This window comes from Drosophila virilis, chromosome 3 (genome assembly GCF_030788295.1).
Source record: "Drosophila virilis strain 15010-1051.87 chromosome 3, Dvir_AGI_RSII-ME, whole genome shotgun sequence".
Classification (NCBI taxonomy): Eukaryota; Metazoa; Arthropoda; class Insecta; order Diptera; family Drosophilidae; genus Drosophila; species Drosophila virilis.
In genome coordinates, this window is record NC_091545.1 from 27,644,900 (window position 1) to 27,665,545 (window position 20,646).

Sequence of the window (20,646 nt, forward strand, 5' to 3'; positions counted from 1 at the left end):
TTCTTACCGGCCATTTTTGCAAAATAATATATAAATTGATGCTTAAACAATTTTTTCTAAGTATTTTTTTTAAAGATTCAAATAACGGTGCTTACAGAGTTACATTTTTGCAAAGAAAAGTGTGACCATATAAAAATAATATTAAAATAACAACTTTATATTGAAAATTGCCAATACTTTTGTCCCTATAAAATTACGGGTACTTGGAATTAAATAATTATTAAAAATTAACCATGCCGCCAAAGTTTATAAAAATAAAAATAAAAAAAATAATAATAAAAATAATAATAATAATCGTATGAAAAATATAAAATTATTAAATATTAGACGGTATATTGGACAAAACCGACAATAAAACAAGATAATATTAAACTGCCAATACTTTTGTCCGTGACTGTATGTATATTCACACGCATACAAACATAATTGCTTGCACGGCCCTCATAGAGCCGAAGCTGAGAGCAAATTCTATTTTTAGCTTTTTCGTTCTCTCGGCTGTGAGAGCGCAATGCTACAGATTTCGTTTTCGTTCTCAATTTTCAAAAAATCAAGCTGCATAGTAGCATTTTGTTGTATGGCGTTAGTCTTCTTAGAGTTTATATTGTCATTGGTCAAACTGAGTCATTTTTGTATTTGTGTTTTTTTTTTTTTTTTGGTTTCTTATTGTTAACATTTCATTTTGATGCTACTGTTTCATTAAAAATATCATCACTTCCTATAAATTCCCAAAAGCAAGTTTAAAATGTCAGGCGGGTGTTCATATTTTTAGTCCAATAGATGAAAAAATATATTTTTATTCAATGTGTAAACTCATTCTTGACATACTGTATATACTATACAATGCTTATACCCTATAATTACAATTATGAACTGTGGGGTAGCTATCCTAGTGGCGTCCTCACAAATTTTCTTGTAAAAGTTATCGTTAGTATCTAGGGTATTATATCATTTTAATAAAGCATGCGTTTCATGGATAAATCAAAAGTGCTTTGCGTCGATTGTAAGCTCAAAACTTTTTCGCTCAATGTACTTCGAAAACGAGGCCATGCAAATCACCATCGACCAGCTTTGCTGAAGGCAGGTAGGCAACTAATTTCTCTGCTCGTGTCAGAATCAGAGAGCCGCGACTTTGGCATCCATGTCGTGCGAAATCGTAAAAGCCAGTTTAGAAAGTCAGGCTATAAATTTTGCGTTGCATGCAATTGACGTTACTCATCTTAGTGTTTAGTTTTTCTTTGGTATAGTATTATCGTGAATGTACGCATCCTTTGTCGAAAAATGTGTAACGCATAGAAGGAGACTTCTCCGACCCCATAAAGTATACATATTCTTTATCAGCATCAACAGCCGAGTCGATATAGCCATGTCTGTCTGTCCATCTGTCTGTTTCTATGCGAACTAGTCTCTCAATTTTAAAGCTATCTAAATGAAACTTTTCAGAAGTCCCTCTTTCTGTTGCACGCAGAACATATGTCAAAAAAAGCTGGATCGTACCACTATATCCCACCACTATATATAAAATTAAATTGTTGTATGAAAAAACATTTTGTTTTTAAGATACCTTGACCAATCTCGGCATTTATTAGTTTTACTATACTCCTCATATATATGCAAAATCCTATTAAGATCGCACCACTATATCATATACCTGCCTTACAAACGATCGGTCGAAAATTAAGTTGTTGTATGAAAAAACATTTTGTTTATCAAGATATCTTAACCAATCTCGACATTTATTAGTTTTATTGTACTCCTCATATAAATGCAAAATCCGATTTAGATCGGACTACTATATCATATATCTGGCATAGGAACGATGGGTTGAAAACAAGTTTTTTGATTAAAAACCTTTCTTGTTTATCAAGATATCTTGACCAAACTCGGCATTATCTATTTTCCTATGCTTCTAAGATACGGGCAAAGCACTATAAGCATTATGACAAGGTTGGGTCGGCAAGGCTATCAGATCTTCGACGTGACGCTAAGGCCACTGATTTTATCCGACACGGCATAAGTAAGTCGTGTCACCTAGCTTTAATACCCTACTTCTAATATAAATTTGTTGCTCATTGAGAGTGAACAACTACAGCCTGCACGACTTCCCTATTATTAATTCAAATTCAATATTTGAGTAATTCACATTTTTTGTTTCGTTAACCCCCGCACAGTTTGAGCAAAGGAAACCAAATGAGATCAAGCAATAACGAAGATCAGTGCAAGGCAGCACACTTTTGGCACGTGCCAATGAAAATTTCATTACTACTGACAAATAAAGTATCGATGTACATATTTCATAAAAATGTTTTTTTTTTTTTGGGGTACAACACAGAATAACATAAACATTTAATACATTTTTCATTGGCTGTGTGTAATCGGTTAAGAATTTCTCACCGAGAATAAAGAGATGCCGAAAACGAAAAATAACGGACAAGTCAATATACAAATACAGTGGTTGTTACATCAAATTAATTGAGTTGGCACTTTGTATTCAATATAGAGTTTGTATTCGGGAGCGGCGTTTTCGTAGATCCGGTGCAACTCCTGTGCCGGTTCGTATCTGGCGTGATGCATCAGAGCTCTCAGCTCTAACAGGTACTCCATGAATTCCTCCCCCTCGCGTTGCCTGTAGGACCGGATTTCGTCCTCAAGCCATTCGAAGTAGCGTGGGGCAGGAAGAACAGGAAGAATCAAAAACCCCTCCTGAACACCGACCATAGCACATCTCTAAGCCCACCGACCGGCCCTGTCGCAGAACACCTCACTCATCGGCCGGGGCAATCTATCGAGGGCGATGGCGCGTTTCTCTAGGTCTCCAAGAACTCGAGGGGGTCGGAGCGATCATCGTATCTCATGCCCCACCTCCGAACTTGTTCCGGAGCGTTTGTGAAAGGCCTAACCTCCGACCGAGAATATGGTGGTTGGGCCCCACGCCTACGTTGGTCGTGGTTGCACGGCGGTCTCAATTTTCCTTGGGATCGGGAGCCTCTTCCACACCCGTGACGGCCACACCAGGGATAGGCGGCCGCGGACGCCTGTACAATTGTGAGCTCCTATGATCAGGCTCTGACTTTTGGCACGGCCGTCCAGCCACGTCAGATGGGACGCCCCAGGATAGGTCGTGATCTGCGCTAAAAAACTAATAAAATTGTTTCCTTGCCAGCCAGAGACTTTGCCAGAGCAGTGGATAACAGCACATTCAAATATGCTGTTATGTACAGTCACGGACAAAAGTATTGGCAATTGTGGTGTTGTCAACTAAAAATTCGAAATTTGAGAATAACCAACTTATTATTTTATTGAAATATATTTTTTTTATGATCTTTTAAATATCTAACTCACTTAAAAGTATTAAAAAAGGAACATTTTTTGTTGCTTCAAGCCTTACAAATAAAAAACAAAAAATATGGTAATTTTCATAGGGACAAAAGTATTGGCAAAAAATTAAATAATTGTGTTAAAATTTAAAAAAATAAAACATGAGATAAAAATTAATACTTAGTCGGCATGCCTATTTGTTTTATAACACTTTCCAGGCGATTTGGCATCGAATGCACCAATTTCCGGGCAACACTTGGCTCAATTTTGTGGCACTCTTCCATTAGGGCTTCTTTAAGCTCAGCCTTTGTTGAAAATGTATGCTTTCTAAGCCTTTTTTCTAGTTCCTCCCATAGGTGCTCGATTGGATTGAGGTCTGGTGATTGAGGAGGATGTGGAAGAACATGAGCTGTATTGTATGCAAGCCACATTCGCACATCATGGGCCTTGTGCTTTGGATCATTGTCCTGTTGAAAAGTGAAGTGACTGCTTAACATCAACTTTTCAGCGCTTTTTTTAAAATTTGCCTTCAATATTTCCAAGTAAACACGCTTGTCCATTGTTCCTTCGATGAAAACTAGTTCACCCACACCAGCTGCGGACATACAACCCCACACCATAACACCTCCACCACCGTGCTTTACTGTGGGCATTAAGTTGCAACTATTGTATGCCGTATTGGGTTTTCTCCACACTTTAATGCGGCCATCTGAGCGAAAAATATTAAACTTACTTTCGTCGGAGAATAGGACATCGTTCCAGTAAGTTAATGGCTTCGATTTAAATTCTTTGGCGATTGCCAATCTCTTCGATTGGTTAACACTCGAAATGAGTGGTTTGCGTCTTGCAATTCTCGCATTGTACCCAGCCTTGTGTAGTACCCGCCGTACCGTTTTGGAGTGAATTTCTTTCCCAGTCTCTTCTTTAACCTCTGATACTATTTGGGATGATGTGATTTTTGGGTCTTTCTTGATCTTTCTTATTATTTGGGTGCAATCACGATTGGTTAACTTTCGTGGTCGGCCGGTGCGTTCAGCGTTTTCTACCGTAGGGTCGTCTGAAAATCTATGGACTATGCTCCGAATGGTAAATTGACTTCTGTCCAATAGCTCGCAAATTTCTTTAAAGGATTTGCCTTGTTTGCGTAAATTTAAAATAATTTTTCGCCGCTCTACTGTGGTTTTACACTTCTTACCGGCCATTTTTGCAAAATAATATATAAATTGATGCTTAAACAATTTTTTCTAAGTATTTTTTTAAAGATGCAAATAACGGTGCTTACAGAGTTACATTTTTGCAAAGAAAAGTGTGACCATATAAAAATAATATTAAAATAACAACTTTATATTGAAAATTGCCAATACTTTTGTCCCTATAAAATTACGGGTACTTGGAATTAAATAATTATTAAAAATTAACCATGCCGCCAAAGTTTATAAAAATAAAAATAAAAAAAATAATAATAAAAATAATAATAATAATCGTATGAAAAATATAAAATTATTAAATATTAGACGGTATATTGGACAAAACCGACAATAAAACAAGATAATATTAAACTGCCAATACTTTTGTCCGTGACTGTATGTATATTCACACGCATACAAACATAATTGCTTGCACGGCCCTCATAGAGCCGAAGCTGAGAGCAAATTCTATTTTTAGCTTTTTCGTTCTCTCGGCTGTGAGAGCGCAATGCTACAGATTTCGTTTTCGTTCTCAATTTTCAAAAAATCAAGCTGCATAGTAGCATTTTGTTGTATGGCGTTAGTCATCTTAGAGTTTATATTGTCATTGGTCAAACTGAGTCATTTTTGTATTTGTGTTTTTTTTTTTTTTTTTGGTTTCTTATTGTTAACATTTCATTTTGATGCTACTGTTTCATTAAAAATATCATCACTTCCTATAAATTCCCAAAAGCAAGTTTAAAATGTCAGGCGGGTGTTCATATTTTTAGTCCAATAGATGAAAAAATATATTTTTATTCAATGTGTAAACTCATTCTTGACATACTGTATATACTATACAATGCTTATACCCTATAATTACAATTATGAACTGTGGGGTAGCTATCCTAGTGGCGTCCTCACAAATTTTCTTGTAAAAGTTATCGTTAGTATCTAGGGTATTATATCATTTTAATAAAGCATGCGTTTCATGGATAAATCAAAAGTGCTTTGCGTCGATTGTAAGCTCAAAACTTTTTCGCTCAATGTACTTCGAAAACGAGGCCATGCAAATCACCATCGACCAGCTTTGCTGAAGGCAGGTAGGCAACTAATTTTTCTGCTCGTGTCAGAATCAGAGAGCCGCGACTTTGGCATCCATGTCGTGCGAAATCGTAAAAGCCAGTTTAGAAAGTCAGGCTATAAATTTTGCGTTGCATGCAATTGACGTTACTCATCTTAGTGTTTAGTTTTTCTTTGGTATAGTATTATCGTGAATGTACGCATCCTTTGTCGAAAAATGTGTAACGCATAGAAGGAGACTTCTCCGACCCCATAAAGTATACATATTCTTTATCAGCATCAACAGCCGAGTCGATATAGCCATGTCTGTCTGTCCATCTGTCTGTTTCTATGCGAACTAGTCTCTCAATCTTAAAGCTATCTAAATGAAACTTTTCAGAAGTCCCTCTTTCTGTTGCACGCAGAACATATGTCAAAAAAAGCTGGATCGTACCACTATATCCCACCACTATATATAAAATTAAATTGTTGTATGAAAAAACATTTTGTTTTTAAGATACCTTGACCAATCTCGGCATTTATTAGTTTTACTATACTCCTCATATATATGCAAAATCCTATTAAGATCGCACCACTATATCATATACCTGCCTTACAAACGATCGGTCGAAAATTAAGTTGTTGTATGAAAAAACATTTTGTTTATCAAGATATCTTAACCAATCTCGACATTTATTAGTTTTATTGTACTCCTCATATAAATGCAAAATCCGATTTAGATCGGACTACTATATCATATATCTGGCATAGGAACGATGGGTTGAAAACAAGTTTTTTGATTAAAAACCTTTCTTGTTTATCAAGATATCTTGACCAAACTCGGCATTATCTATTTTCCTATGCTTCTAAGATACGGGCAAAGCACTATAAGCATTATGACAAGGTTGGGTCGGCAAGGCTATCAGATCTTCGACGTGACGCTAAGGCCACTGATTTTATCCGACACGGCATAAGTAAGTCGTGTCACCTAGCTTTAATACCCTACTTCTAATATAAATTTGTTGCTCATTGAGAGTGAACAACTACAGCCTGCACGACTTCCCTATTATTAATTCAAATTCAATATTTGAGTAATTCACATTTTTTGTTTCGTTAACCCCCGCACAGTTTGAGCAAAGGAAACCAAATGAGATCAAGCAATAACGAAGATCAGTGCAAGGCAGCACACTTTTGGCACGTGCCAATGAAAATTTGATTACTACTGACAAATAAAGTATCGATGTACATATTTCATTAAAATGTTTTTTTTTTTTTTGGGGTACAACACAGAATAACATAAACATTTAATACATTTTTCATTGGCTGTGTGTAATCGGTTAAGAATTTCTCACCGAGAATAAAGAGATGCCGAAAACGAAAAATAACGGACAAGTCAATATACAAATACAGTGGTTGTTACATAAAATTAATTGAGTTGGCACTTTGTATTCAATATAGAGTTTGTATTCGGGAGCGGCGTTTTCGTAGATCCGGTGCAACTCCTGTGCCGGTTCGTATCTGGCGTGATGCATCAGAGCTCTCAGCTCTAACAGGTACTCCATGAATTCCTCCCCCTCGCGTTGCCTGTAGGACCGGATTTCGTCCTCAAGCCATTCGAAGTAGCGTGGGGCAGGAAGAACAGGAAGAATCAAAAACCCCTCCTGAACACCGACCATAGCACATCTCTAAGCCCACCGACCGGCCCTGTCGCAGAACACCTCACTCATCGGCCGGGGCAATCTATCGAGGGCGATGGCGCGTTTCTCTAGGTCTCCAAGAACTCGAGGGGGTCGGAGCGATCATCGTATCTCATGCCCCACCTCCGAACTTGTTCCGGAGCGTTTGTGAAAGGCCTAACCTCCGACCGAGAATATGGTGGTTGGGCCCCACGCCTACGTTGGTCGTGGTTGCACGGCGGTCTCAATTTTCCTTGGGATCGGGAGCCTCTTCCACACCCGTGACGGCCACACCAGGGATAGGCGGCCGCGGACGCCTGTACAATTGTGAGCTCCTATGATCAGACTCTGACTTTTGGCACGGCCGTCCAGCCACGTGAGATGGGACGCCCCAGGATAGGTCGTGATCTGCGCTAAAAAACTAATAAAATTGTTTCCTTGCCAGCCAGAGACTTTGCCAGAGCAGTGGATAACAGCACATTCAAATATGCTGTTATGTACAGTCACGGACAAAAGTATTGGCAATTGTGGTGTTGTCAACTAAAAATTCGAAATTTGAGAATAACCAACTTATTATTTTATTGAAATATATTTTTTTTATGATCTTTTAAATATCTAACTCACTTAAAAGTATTAAAAAAGGAACATTTTTTGTTGCTTCAAGCCTTACAAATAAAAAACAAAAAATATGGTAATTTTCATAGGGACAAAAGTATTGGCAAAAAATTAAATAATTGTGTTAAAATTTAAAAAAATAAAACATGAGATAAAAATTAATACTTAGTCGGCATGCCTATTTGTTTTATAACGCTTTCCAGGCGATTTGGCATCGAATGCACCAATTTCCGGGCAAGACTTGGCTCAATTTTGTGGCACTCTTCCATTAGGGCTTCTTTAAGCTCAGCCTTTGTTGAAAATGTATGCTTTCTAAGCCTTTTTTCTAGTTCCTCCCATAGGTGCTCGATTGGATTGAGGTCTGGTGATTGAGGAGGATGTGGAAGAACATGAGCTGTATTGTATGCAAGCCACATTCGCACATCATGGGCCTTGTGCTTTGGATCATTGTCCTGTTGAAAAGTGAAGTGACTGCTTAACATCAACTTTTCAGCGCTTTTTTTAAAATTTGCCTTCAATATTTCCAAGTAAACACGCTTGTCCATTGTTCCTTCGATGAAAACTAGTTCACCCACACCAGCTGCGGACATACAACCCCACACCATAACACCTCCACCACCGTGCTTTACTGTGGGCATTAAGTTGCAACTATTGTATGCCGTATTGGGTTTTCTCCACACTTTAATGCGGCCATCTGAGCGAAAAATATTAAACTTACTTTCGTCGGAGAATAGGACATCGTTCCAGTAAGTTAATGGCTTCGATTTAAATTCTTTGGCGATTGCCAATCTCTTCGATTGGTTAACACTCGAAATGAGTGGTTTGCGTCTTGCAATTCTCGCATTGTACCCAGCCTTGTGTAGTACCCGCCGTACCGTTTTGGAGTGAATTTCTTTCCCAGTCTCTTCTTTAACCTCTGATACTATTTGGGATGATGTGATTTTTGGGTCTTTCTTGATCTTTCTTATTATTTGGGTGCAATCACGATCGGTTAACTTTCGTGGGCGGCCGGTGCGTTCAGCGTTTTCTACCGTAGGGTCGTCTAAAAATCTATGGACTATGCTCCGAATGGTAAATTGACTTCTGTCCAATAGCTCGCAAATTTCTTTAAAGGATTTGCCTTGTTTGCGTAAATTTAAAATAATTTTTCGCCGCTCTACGGTGGTTTTACACTTCTTACCGGCCATTTTTGCAAAATAATATATAAATTGATGCTTAAACAATTTTTTCTAAGTATTTTTTTAAAGATTCAAATAACGGTGCTTACAGAGTTACATTTTTGCAAAGAAAAGTGTGACCATATAAAAATAATATTAAAATAACAACTTTATATTGAAAATTGCCAATACTTTTGTCCCTATAAAATTACGGGTACTTGGAATTAAATAATTATTAAAAATTAACCATGCCGCCAAAGTTTATAAAAATAAAAATAAAAAAAATAATAATAAAAATAATAATAATAATCGTATGAAAAATATAAAACTATTAAATATTAGACGGTATATTGGACAAAACCAACAATAAAACAAGATAATATTAAACTGCCAATACTTTTGTCCGTGACTGTATGTATATTCACACGCATACAAACATAATTGCTTGCACGGCCCTCATAGAGCCGAAGCTGAGAGCAAATTCTATTTTTAGCTTTTTCGTTCTCTCGGCTGTGAGAGCGCAATGCTACAGATTTCGTTTTCGTTCTCAATTTTCAAAAAATCAAGCTGCATAGTAGCATTTTGTTGTATGGCGTTAGTCATCTTAGAGTTTATATTGTCATTGGTCAAACTGAGTCCTTTTTTATATTTGTGTTTTTTTTTTTTTTTTTGGTTTCTTATTGTTAACATTTCATTTTGATGCTACTGTTTCATTAAAAATATCATCACTTCCTATAAATTCCCAAAAGCAAGTTTAAAATGTCAGGCGGGTGTTCATATTTTTAGTCCAATAGATGAAAAAATATATTTTTATTCAATGTGTAAACTCATTCTTGACATACTGTATATACTATACAATGCTTATACCCTATAATTACAATTATGAACTGTGGGGTAGCTATCCTAGTGGCGTCCTCACAAATTTTCTTGTAAAAGTTATCGTTAGTATCTAGGGTATTATATCATTTTAATAAAGCATGCGTTTCATGGATAAATCAAAAGTGCTTTGCGTCGATTGTAAGCTCAAAACTTTTTCGCTCAATGTACTTCGAAAACGAGGCCATGCAAATCACCATCGACCAGCTTTGCTGAAGGCAGGTAGGCAACTAATTTCTCTGCTCGTGTCAGAATCAGAGAGCCGCGACTTTGGCATCCATGTCGTGCGAAATCGTAAAAGCCAGTTTAGAAAGTCAGGCTATAAATTTTGCGTTGCATGCAATTGACGTTACTCATCTTAGTGTTTAGTTTTTCTTTGGTATAGTATTATCGTGAATGTACGCATCCTTTGTCGAAAAATGTGTAACGCATAGAAGGAGACTTCTCCGACCCCATAAAGTATACATATTCTTTATCAGCATCAACAGCCGAGTCGATATAGCCATGTCTGTCTGTCCATCTGTCTGTTTCTATGCGAACTAGTCTCTCAATTTTAAAGCTATCTAAATGAAACTTTGCAGAAGTCCCTCTTTCTGTTGCACGCAGAACATATGTCAAAAAAAGCTGGATCGTACCACTATATCCCACCACTATATATAAAATTAAATTGTTGTATGAAAAAACATTTTGTTTTTAAGATACCTTGACCAATCTCGGCATTTATTAGTTTTACTATACTCCTCATATATATGCAAAATCCTATTAAGATCGCACCACTATATCATATACCTGCCTTACAAACGATCGGTCGAAAATTAAGTTGTTGTGTGAAAAAACATTTTGTTTATCAAGATATCTTAACCAATCTCGACATTTATTAGTTTTATTGTACTCCTCATATAAATGCAAAATCCGATTTAGATCGGACTACTATATCATATATCTGGCATAGGAACGATGGGTTGAAAGCAAGTTTTTTGATTAAAAACCTTTCTTGTTTATCAAGATATCTTGACCAAACTCGGCATTATCTATTTTCCTATGCTTCTTAGATACGGGCAATGCACTATAAGCATTATGACAAGGTTGGGTCGGCAAGGCTATCAGATCTTCGACGTGACGCTAAGGCCACTGATTTTATCCGACACGGCATAAGTAAGTCGTGTCACCTAGCTTTAATACCCTACTTCTAATATAAATTTGTTGCTCATTGAGAGTGAACAACTACAGCCTGCACGACTTCCCTATTATTAATTCAAATTCAATATTTGAGTAATTCACATTTTTTGTTTCGTTAACCCCCGCACAGTTTGAGCAAAGGAAACCAAATGAGATCAAGCAATAACGAAGATCAGTGCAAGGCAGCACACTTTTGGCACGTGCCAATGAAAATTTGATTACTACTGACAAATAAAATATCGATGTACATATTTCATTAAAATGTTTTTTTTTTTTTGGGGTACAACACAGAATGACTTCTTTATTATATAATAATGAATACAGCTCTCTTAATTGTAACATAAACATTTAATACATTTTTCATTGGCTGTGTGTAATCGGTTAAGAATTTCTCACCGAGAATAAAGAGATGCCGAAAACGAAAAATAACGGACAAGTCAATATACAAATACAGTGGTTGTTACATCAAATTAATTGAGTTGGCACTTTGTATTCAATATAGAGTTTGTATTCGGGAGCGGCGTTTTCGTAGATCCGGTGCAACTCCTGTGCCGGTTCGTATCTGGCGTGATGCATCAGAGCTCTCAGCTCTAACAGGTACTCCATGAATTCCTCCCCCTCGCGTTGCCTGTAGGACCGGATTTCGTCCTCAAGCCATTCGAAGTAGCGTGGGGCAGGAAGAACAGGAAGAATCAAAAACCCCTCCTGAACACCGACCATAGCACATCTCTAAACCCACCGACCGCCCCTGTCGCAGAACACCTCACTCATCGGCCGGGGTAATCTATCGAGGGCGATGGCGCGTTTCTCTAGGTCTCCAAGAACTCGAGGGGGTCGGAGCGATCATCGTATCTCATGCCCCACCTCCGAACTTGTTCCGGAGCGTTTGTGAAAGGCCTAACCTCCGACCGAGAATATGGTGGTTGGGCCCCACGCCTACGTTGGTCGTGGTTGCACGGCGGTCTCAATTTTCCTTGGGATCGGGAGCCTCTTCCACACCCGTGACGGCCACACCAGGGATAGGCGGCCGCGGACGCCTGTACAATTGTGAGCTCCTATGATCAGGCTCTGACTTTTGGCACGGCCGTCCAGCCACGTCAGATGGGACGCCCCAGGATAGCAGCTCTAACGTTTTCGCGAATTGAGACTCCAGCTCGGCAAGCCGAGCCCAGATCTCAGACGAATGGCTGCCCTCCTGCACGGAGGTGGATAGCCGCCTACGCAGTTCCTCCACGCACCCTTCCTTATCTAGCCCGAACACCTGGGCGATGGCACAGCATATAGACTAGACATGAGTACCAGAAAGTAGGCACAACATGTATCCGATGCATCTGGTCCAAGCTCGCGAGTAAGGGAGTAAGATATACATATGATGTATTTTTGAACCGCTTACTCTACAGGAAAGTGCTTGGCGCGCTCTCTTCCATATGATTTGTGCGATAGAAAGGCAACGCTGTTAACTTTTATCTCGCTCGCTCTTACTCTCAGCTCTCAATGCTCTCTCTTTATGTTTAGGGATCGTTTAAATGCGTGTGTGTGTATGTGTCCGACAAGCATAACTGCGCAAAAATTCAATTTTTCCCAAATGCTGAGGCATTTCTACCCTTTTGAAGGCACGAGTAATATGAAATAGAGAAAGGGTTTGCCACGTTGATGCGAAATTCTTGCATATTTGGACTCGCTTTTCACGCACACTTGTATGTTTTGTATATGAATAGAAGCATTTATGCGCTTGTGTGCCTGTTGCTTGCCTGCTTGCCTGTCCCAGATGCAAATTTAACAAGATTTTAGGATTTCTGATTTTCGACCTACAAATGTCTGTGGCTGATCATGTCTGTGGCTGATCCGCCATACTCTACTAGGCCAATCATTGTAGTGAAGCATCATTTTTGTTTCATCATAAAATATGATTGTCCCAATAATCAATTGGATAAGAAATGTGCATATAGGCGAAGCACAATCGTTTTTCAATGTTTATTTATATATAAATTATTTTTTTTCTTGCGCGCAGCTCTTTACTTGTAATCATTGCCAATTATTGCTTGCCTTACTGTTTCATAAGAAACCGCAAATTCAAATTTATCATTCACCTCCCTGGGAAGAGCCCTGGTTAAGATCTGAGGATTTAGAGCCACCTTCCTCATCATGAAACGCTCTGTAAGCTCCGCTATTTTAGGCTTAGGTCCGCCTCCTCTTTTGGGTTCCAACGTACATTCATTATTAATTCGTTTTAAGACGTTGTATATAGTCTTTCGTGTAACAGAAAACATTGCTTATTGCTTGCTGAAATTAAATGCATTGAAAACAATGCAAAACAAAGAATAGATATCGGTAAATGTACCGTTGTTCTTGGAATATTGAAAAAAGGGAGAAGGAAAAGAATGTGTAAAGAGTTTCTTGACAGTAGTCAAACCAAAGACAATATAAACACTAAGATGAGTAACGCCCATACATAGCCTGGCCTTTCATCTGGCCTTTGAGGCTTCGTACCTCTTGCCTGCCGACTGGTTGTTCGTAGTCCAAAGACCAGACGAACGAATGCCGAAGTCGTGGCTTGCTGATGCTGACACGAGCTACGAAGTTATTCGCCAGCCTGCCTTCAGCAAAGCTGGTCGATTCTGCTTTGCGTCGCTTCGTTTTCGAAGTACATTGAGCGAAAAAGTTTAGAACTTACGATCGACGCAAAGTGCTTGTGTTCTATCCATGAAATGCATGCTTTATTTAAATGATATATTACCCTAGATATTAGCGATTAATTTTACAGGAAAATTTAAGAATTTATAAAATTTTTACCAAAGGCGCTTCATGCGCAATAACTATGTTAAGAAAATAGCACACATAGATTGATTTCACTTTTCTTTTTGGACAGTGTATGCTCGAGCAAAGTTCTTGTCTCAGCCAATAGCGTGCGTGCACCTTTCGTTGTATGCGTGAATTATACATGCATACCTTTAAGGTATGTGTTGTTATTCACTGCTCTGGCTTCAGCTGACAAGAAATTAATTTTGTTTGTTTTCTAGCGCAGATCATGACCTATCCCAAATTTGTGTTGATATATGAATGCATTTTGTGTACTGTAATAGGATAAGAGCATCATTGGTAACCCTAGCCAGGGTATTATAGTGTCACTATCTATGTTAATTATAACAGTACGATAAGTAAATATCGATAAAGAAAAGCGGCTGCAGAGAAGAAGTGGAAGGCAGTCTCTCTACAGTACTAGCAGTAAGAAGACGTGTTGTTAAAAATAAAAAGGCAACCCGAACATAAGTTAAATCAACGAAGAAAATCATACTATTACAATATCAGAAGTGGGATTGACTCAGAAAAAAAAAAAAAAAAACACAACAAAATGGAAAATATAAATATAAATGACGTGTCAATAGCGACATTGAAAAGTTGGTTGGCATTACTAAATTTGCCAACAGAGGGTACCAAAACTGAGCTGATGGCGAGATTAAATAAGGTACCAGTGGATATCCGAGACGATGCTGCAAAGGAACTTGAAGTTCAACGTAACAAGGAACAGACAATTGAGGCTCAAAATGAGTTGCAAAACATAATGCAACAACAGCGTGACGAAATAGCAAATGGCGCCGAGATGCTGAAATTGATGCGTCTCGAAATTGAAGCGTCTCGAAAATTCCTAGAAGAATTTCAAGTAACGGTGAACCGCAACTCGCACATCGGCGGGAGCGACGGGGGAGAGCAAGAAAGTGAAGTCGGCGATTTATTGCAGCTAGAGGATGGTCACACTGAAGAAAGACCACGGTCGACGGATGGCAACGCTGGTGCAGCTGATTACACTGGAACGGATGGCAACGCTGGTGCAGCTGATCACGCTGGTGCAGCGGGCAACGCTGGGGCAGCTGGAAGGATCGACGAAAGTGGCAACGCTGTCGGAGGCAACTTAAATAATTGCATCCAAACTGGAGCGATGATGTTAGCCAAGGAAATTTTATTAGAATTTACTGGAGAAAGTGAGGTGCGTAAATGGGTAATGCAATTCTTCAATGTGGCCAAGATCTACAGACTAAATGATATGCAACAGCACTTGCTTTGTATAAGCAAATTGAAAGGCGGTGCTTTGAAGTGGTTGCATGCAGACCCTATGCGCATCATTGCTCCGATTGACGAGATGCTAAATCAATTGGTTTTGGCCTTCGGGGGAGGATTTTCGAAGTCGGAACTACGACAGAAGTTCGAGGATCGGGTTTGGAAACCAGATGAGGTGTTCGCCACATATTTTAGCGAAAAAAGCATATTGGCACAGGACATCAACATTGATGTAGAGGAGTTAATGGAGGGTATTATTCGAGGCATACCTTGCGAAAACTTGCGCACTCAAGCTAGTATGCATTGCTTTACCAATCCGGCTCAAATTTTACGTGCGTTTGCAGCTATAAAGTTGCCAATTAAACGGGTACGAAACCATGTAGTGAAACAAACTGCACAGGAAGCACAGGCGGACAAACAACAACGTTGCTACAATTGCAATGTTAAGGGCCATTGGGCCAAAGATTGTTTAAAGCCCAAACGGGAGGCAGGATCTTGCTATGCGTGCGGCTCAAAGGATCATTTAATAGCAGGATGTCCAAATAAAAAGTATGATATGGAAAACAAATATGTAAGATACTTAAGAATTCATTTTAGTAACTCATTTAACAAATCAATAATTGCAGAATGCCTTATAGACTCTGGCAGCCCTATTTCATTTTTAAAGGAAAAGTTTGTGCCATTAAAAGTAAAGCGTATGCCAGATGCAAATTCGTATGTAGGTTTAAATGAAAGTAAATTGAAAAATTTTGGAAAAATTTTATGTTTTATGAAGAAAAAGTTAATAAATGTTTATTTTAATGTTATAATTGTGGCAAATGAGTCTATGAGGTATGACGCTGTGCTTGGTAGAGATTTTATGGATTCTTTTGGTTTAAATATTGATTTAAGAACATTAAAAATTGTGAACGGGCATAAAGTTGATCACCAGAATAATGGTAAAAATGATATCATAGCTACAAGCTACAAAGAAAAACAAAAAAAAGTGGACGATGAAGATATCAAACACGAGCAAAATGAAACTATATTGTTAAATGATAAAATCGTTAATAAGGAAATAGTCAGTAATGAAACTGGTAGTGATGAATTAGTTAGTGAGAAAATTGTTAGTCCGGAAACGCTTGGTGATAAAGTTGGTAGTGATGAGATAGTTAGAAATAAAATAATTAGTGGTGAAATAGTTAGAAATGAAGTGATTGGGATCGAAACTGTTAGTGATGAGATAGTTAGTTATGGAGAGCTTAAGCTCGAACCTGATAGTGAAGAAGTTGTTAGTGATGAAATTATCTATAATCAAACCGGGATTGAAAAAGTGATTATAGAAGATATAGGAAACAGTGCAGTTAAAATTAATAATCATGTTAATGAAGCGCCAGTGAATAGCGAAATCATGGGAGTGTTAGAAGAGAATTTTGAGAAGGATATCTTAACAATAAGTTGGGAAGATTCTAACAAAAGAGAAAATATATATATTTTAAGTGAAGATATTGATTACAGCACAAAGTGTGAATTTGAAAATTTATTTGAAAATACTTATGTAAAAGCGAAAAGGCCAAATCAGCCAAAATTAAGACATGAGTTAAGCATAAGATTAGAAAACGACAAAGTATTTAATTGTACACCTAGGCGGTTATCTTATATGGAAAAAGAAAAGTTGCAAGAATTATTAGACGACTATTTAAAAGATGGAATCATTAGGCCAAGTTGTTCAGAGTATGCATCACCTATAGTACTAGTGAAGAAAAAAACTGGAGACATGAGGTTATGTATTGATTTTAGAAGACTGAACAAAATTATATGTAGAGACAACTACCCGCTACCATTGATCGACGATTTATTAGACAGACTATGCGGAAAAACAGTATTTTCAAAGTTGGATCTAAAAAACGGGTATTTTCATGTTTTTGTTAATGAGCAATCTATTAAATACACTTCATTTGTTACCCCTTTAGGACAATATGAATTTCTTAGGATGCCCATGGGTTTAAAAACTGCGCCACATGTATTTCAAAGATTTGTTAATAACATATTTTGTGATATGATAAAAGATAATAAGGTAATTGTTTACATGGATGATATTATGATAGCAAGTACAAACATAAAGGAACACATGGAGACCTTAAAGGAAGTGTTTATAAGACTGGTGCAAAACAAATTAGAGTTGAAATTAGATAAGTGTGAATTTTTTAAAAGCAGCGTTAAATATTTAGGATTTGTGGTGGATAGTAAAGGCGTTAGGGCTGATGAAAAAGGGTTAGAAGCGGTTAAATCCTTTCCAATACCAAACAAAATTCAGGGAGTACAAAGTTTCCTAGGGTTATGCTCCTACTTCAGGAGGTTCATTTTAAACTTTTCTATATTAGCTAAACCCTTATATGATTTATTGAAAAAAGATAAGAAATTCAAGTTTGGAGAAGAGGAGTTTAAGTGTTTTAATATGTTAAAAGATAAATTGTTAGAGGCGCCAGTACTATCAATATATAATTACAAAGAAGAAATAGAACTACATTGTGATGCCAGCGCAGTGGGATTTGGGGCTGTTTTATTTCAAAAAAAAGAAGATAGGAAATTACACCCGATTTTTTATTTTTCTAAAAGAACAACCGAAGTAGAGTCTAAATATCATAGTTTTGAGTTAGAAACGCTAGCCATCATTTACGCATTACGCAGATTTCGTATATATCTGCAGGGAAAACGATTTAAAATAATGACAGATTGCAACTCTTTAACTTTAACGCTTAACAAAATAGATTTAAATCCGAGAATTGCTAGATGGGCGTTAGAACTACAAAATTACGATTTTGAGTTAGTGCATAGATCGGGCAAGCAAATGCAACATGTGGATGCGTTAAGCAGATGTTATGAGGACATTTTAGTTATTGAATCCAATAGTTTTGAGGACAATTTAGTTATTTGCCAAAGCAAAGATGACAAACTGGTAGATATTAGAAAGATGTTAGAAAAAGAAGAGCACAAGCTATTCGAAATGAGAAATGGGGTCATTTACAGAAAAACAAATGATGGCAGATTAGTTTTTTATGTACCAAAGGATATGGAAGAACATGTACTTTACAAATATCATGATGAGTTGGGACATGCTGGGAGAGATAAGATGATCGATGCCATTGGAAAGAGTTACTGGTTCCCATATATTAAGGAAAAAGCAATAAAGCATATAGGGAATTGTTTAAAATGCATTGCCTTCGCCCCCAAGACGGGTAAGAGTGAAGGACTATTACATAGCATACCGAAAGGAAACAAACCGTGGGAGATGATCCATATAGACCATTATGGACCAATTAATGCAGGAAGGGCTAATAAATATATATTGGCGGTGGTTGACGGATTTTCAAAATTTGTTAGACTATATACAGCAAAGACAACAAGTACGAAAGAAGCGATTAAGGCATTAAAAGATTATTTCAGAGCGTATAGTAGACCTAAGTTCATTGTATCGGACAGAGGGAGTTGTTTTACTGCAAAAGAGTTTGATGAATTTTTAAAAAATGAGGGAGTAACGCATATTAAAATAGCAACGGGTTGTCCGCAAGCAAATGGTCAGGTGGAAAGGTTGAATAGAGACTTGGGTCCGATGATGGCAAAAATGGCGGAGCCAGAAAATGGTTTACATTGGGATGTTATTATAGAAAATGTTGAATATGCAATAAACAACACACAACACAAAAGCATAAAGAAATTTCCAAGCGAAATGTTATTCGGATTACAACAGAAAGGAAAAGTTGTTGATGAATTAAAAGAAAAATTAGAAGAGTTTACACAGGTGAACACGTGTGATAAAAGAAATTTAGAAAATATAAGAAAGAGTGGAGAAATATATCAAAAAGAAGCTCAAATCAGAAATGAAGAGCGGATTAATAAAAAGAAGAAAGTATCAGTAGAATATAAAATAGGTGACTATGTCATGGTAAAAAATTTTGATAGCACACCAGGAGTTTCAAAAAAGTTAATACCAAGATATAAAGGGCCTTATAGTATAGAAAAGATTTTAAAAAATGATAGATACTTGTTAAAGGATGTAGAAGGCTTTCAATTATCTCGCAACCCGTACGTTGGTATCTGGAATAGCCAAAACTTTAAGCATTGGATGCGAAAATAGGCAATAAGCATTAGTTATAAAGATAGATACACATATAAAAGACAGAGATCGGGAGCTCTCTTTGTCAGGATGGCCGAGTTGTAATAGGATAAGAGCATCATTGGTAACCCTAGCCAGGGTATTATAGTGTCACTATCTATGTTAATTATAACAGTACGATAAGTAAATATCGATAAAGAAAAGCGGCTGCAGAGAAGAAGTGGAAGGCAGTCTCTCTACAGTACTAGCAGTAAGAAGACGTGTTGTTAAAAATAAAAAGGCAACCCGAACATAAGTTAAATCAACGAAGAAAATCATACTATTACAGTACTGAGGTTGGCTCCGCAGAAAATATGTATTTCTAAGTCGATGCAAATATTTACATAATTTTTTTAAATTGAATTAATATTATTTTTATTCTCCAATTAAGAAATAAAAGAGTGCTAAAAAAACAATTACATTTCAAGTCGACTCGAAGGTCATATTTAGTTATCACCCCATTATAATTATAATGGCCTCCTCGCGGTTTTCCCTGCGTACTTTGTTCTTTATAATTCGAACAAAATATAATAAAATAAAAATTAATTAAATTTCCTTAATTTATTTTGTATTACTTAAAAATAATAATAATTTAATTAATAATTTCAAATGTAAAAAATTACATAAATATTTGCAATATACAAATTTTTTTGTACGGAGCCAACCTCAGTACACAAAATGCACTCATAAGTATATCCACAGAAATTTTGGGTAGGTCGTGATCTGCGCTAAAAAACAAAGAAAATTGTTTCTTTGCCAGCCAGACACTTTGCCAGAGCTGTGGATAACAACACATTCAAATATGCTGTTATGTATGTATATTCACGCGCATACAAACATAATTGCTTGCACGGCCCTCATAGAGCCGAAGCTGAGAGCAAATTATATTTTTAGCTTTTTCGTTCTCTCGGCTGTGAGAGCGCAATGCTACAGATTTCGTTTTCGTTCTCAATTTTCAAAAAATCAAGCTGCATAGTAGCATTTTGTTGTATGGCGTTAGTCATCTTAGAGTTTATATTGTCTTTGGTCAAACTGAGTCATTTTTGTATTTGTGTTTTTTTTTTTTTTTGGTTTCTTATTGTTAACATTTCATTTTGATGCTACTGTTTCATTAAAAATATCATCACTTCCTATAAATTCCCAAAAGCAAGTTTAAAATGTCAGGCGGGTGTTCATATTTTTAGTCCAATAGATGAAAAAATATATTTTTATTCAATGTGTAAACTCATTCTTGACATACTGTATATACTATACAATGCTTATACCCTATAATTACAATTATGAACTGTGGGGTAGCTATCCTAGTGGCGTCCTCACAAATTTTCTTGTAAAAGTTATCGTTAGTATCTAGGGTATTATATCATTTTAATAAAGCATGCGTTTCATGGATAAATCAAAAGTGCTTTGCG

General features: G+C 37.1%; 1 protein-coding gene across 2 annotated transcripts; it reads left to right on the plus strand.

Moving 5' to 3' along the window:
- Positions 1–14,124: 14,124 nt before the first annotated feature.
- Positions 14,125–19,528, plus strand: LOC138911082 (uncharacterized). Of its 2 annotated transcripts, none has more exons than XM_070208227.1 (2): positions 14,125–15,673; positions 15,729–19,528. In XM_070208227.1, the coding sequence occupies exons 1-2, from the start codon at positions 14,399–14,401 to the stop codon at positions 15,738–15,740; spliced, it is 1,287 nt and encodes a 428-aa protein (XP_070064328.1). In that variant the 5' UTR covers positions 14,125–14,398; the 3' UTR covers positions 15,741–19,528. The 2 variants fall into 2 exon arrangements, with proteins under 2 accessions (XP_070064328.1, XP_070064327.1); XM_070208226.1 differs by having other exon boundaries at positions 14,125–15,651.
- The last annotated feature ends 1,118 nt before the right edge of the window (positions 19,529–20,646 follow it).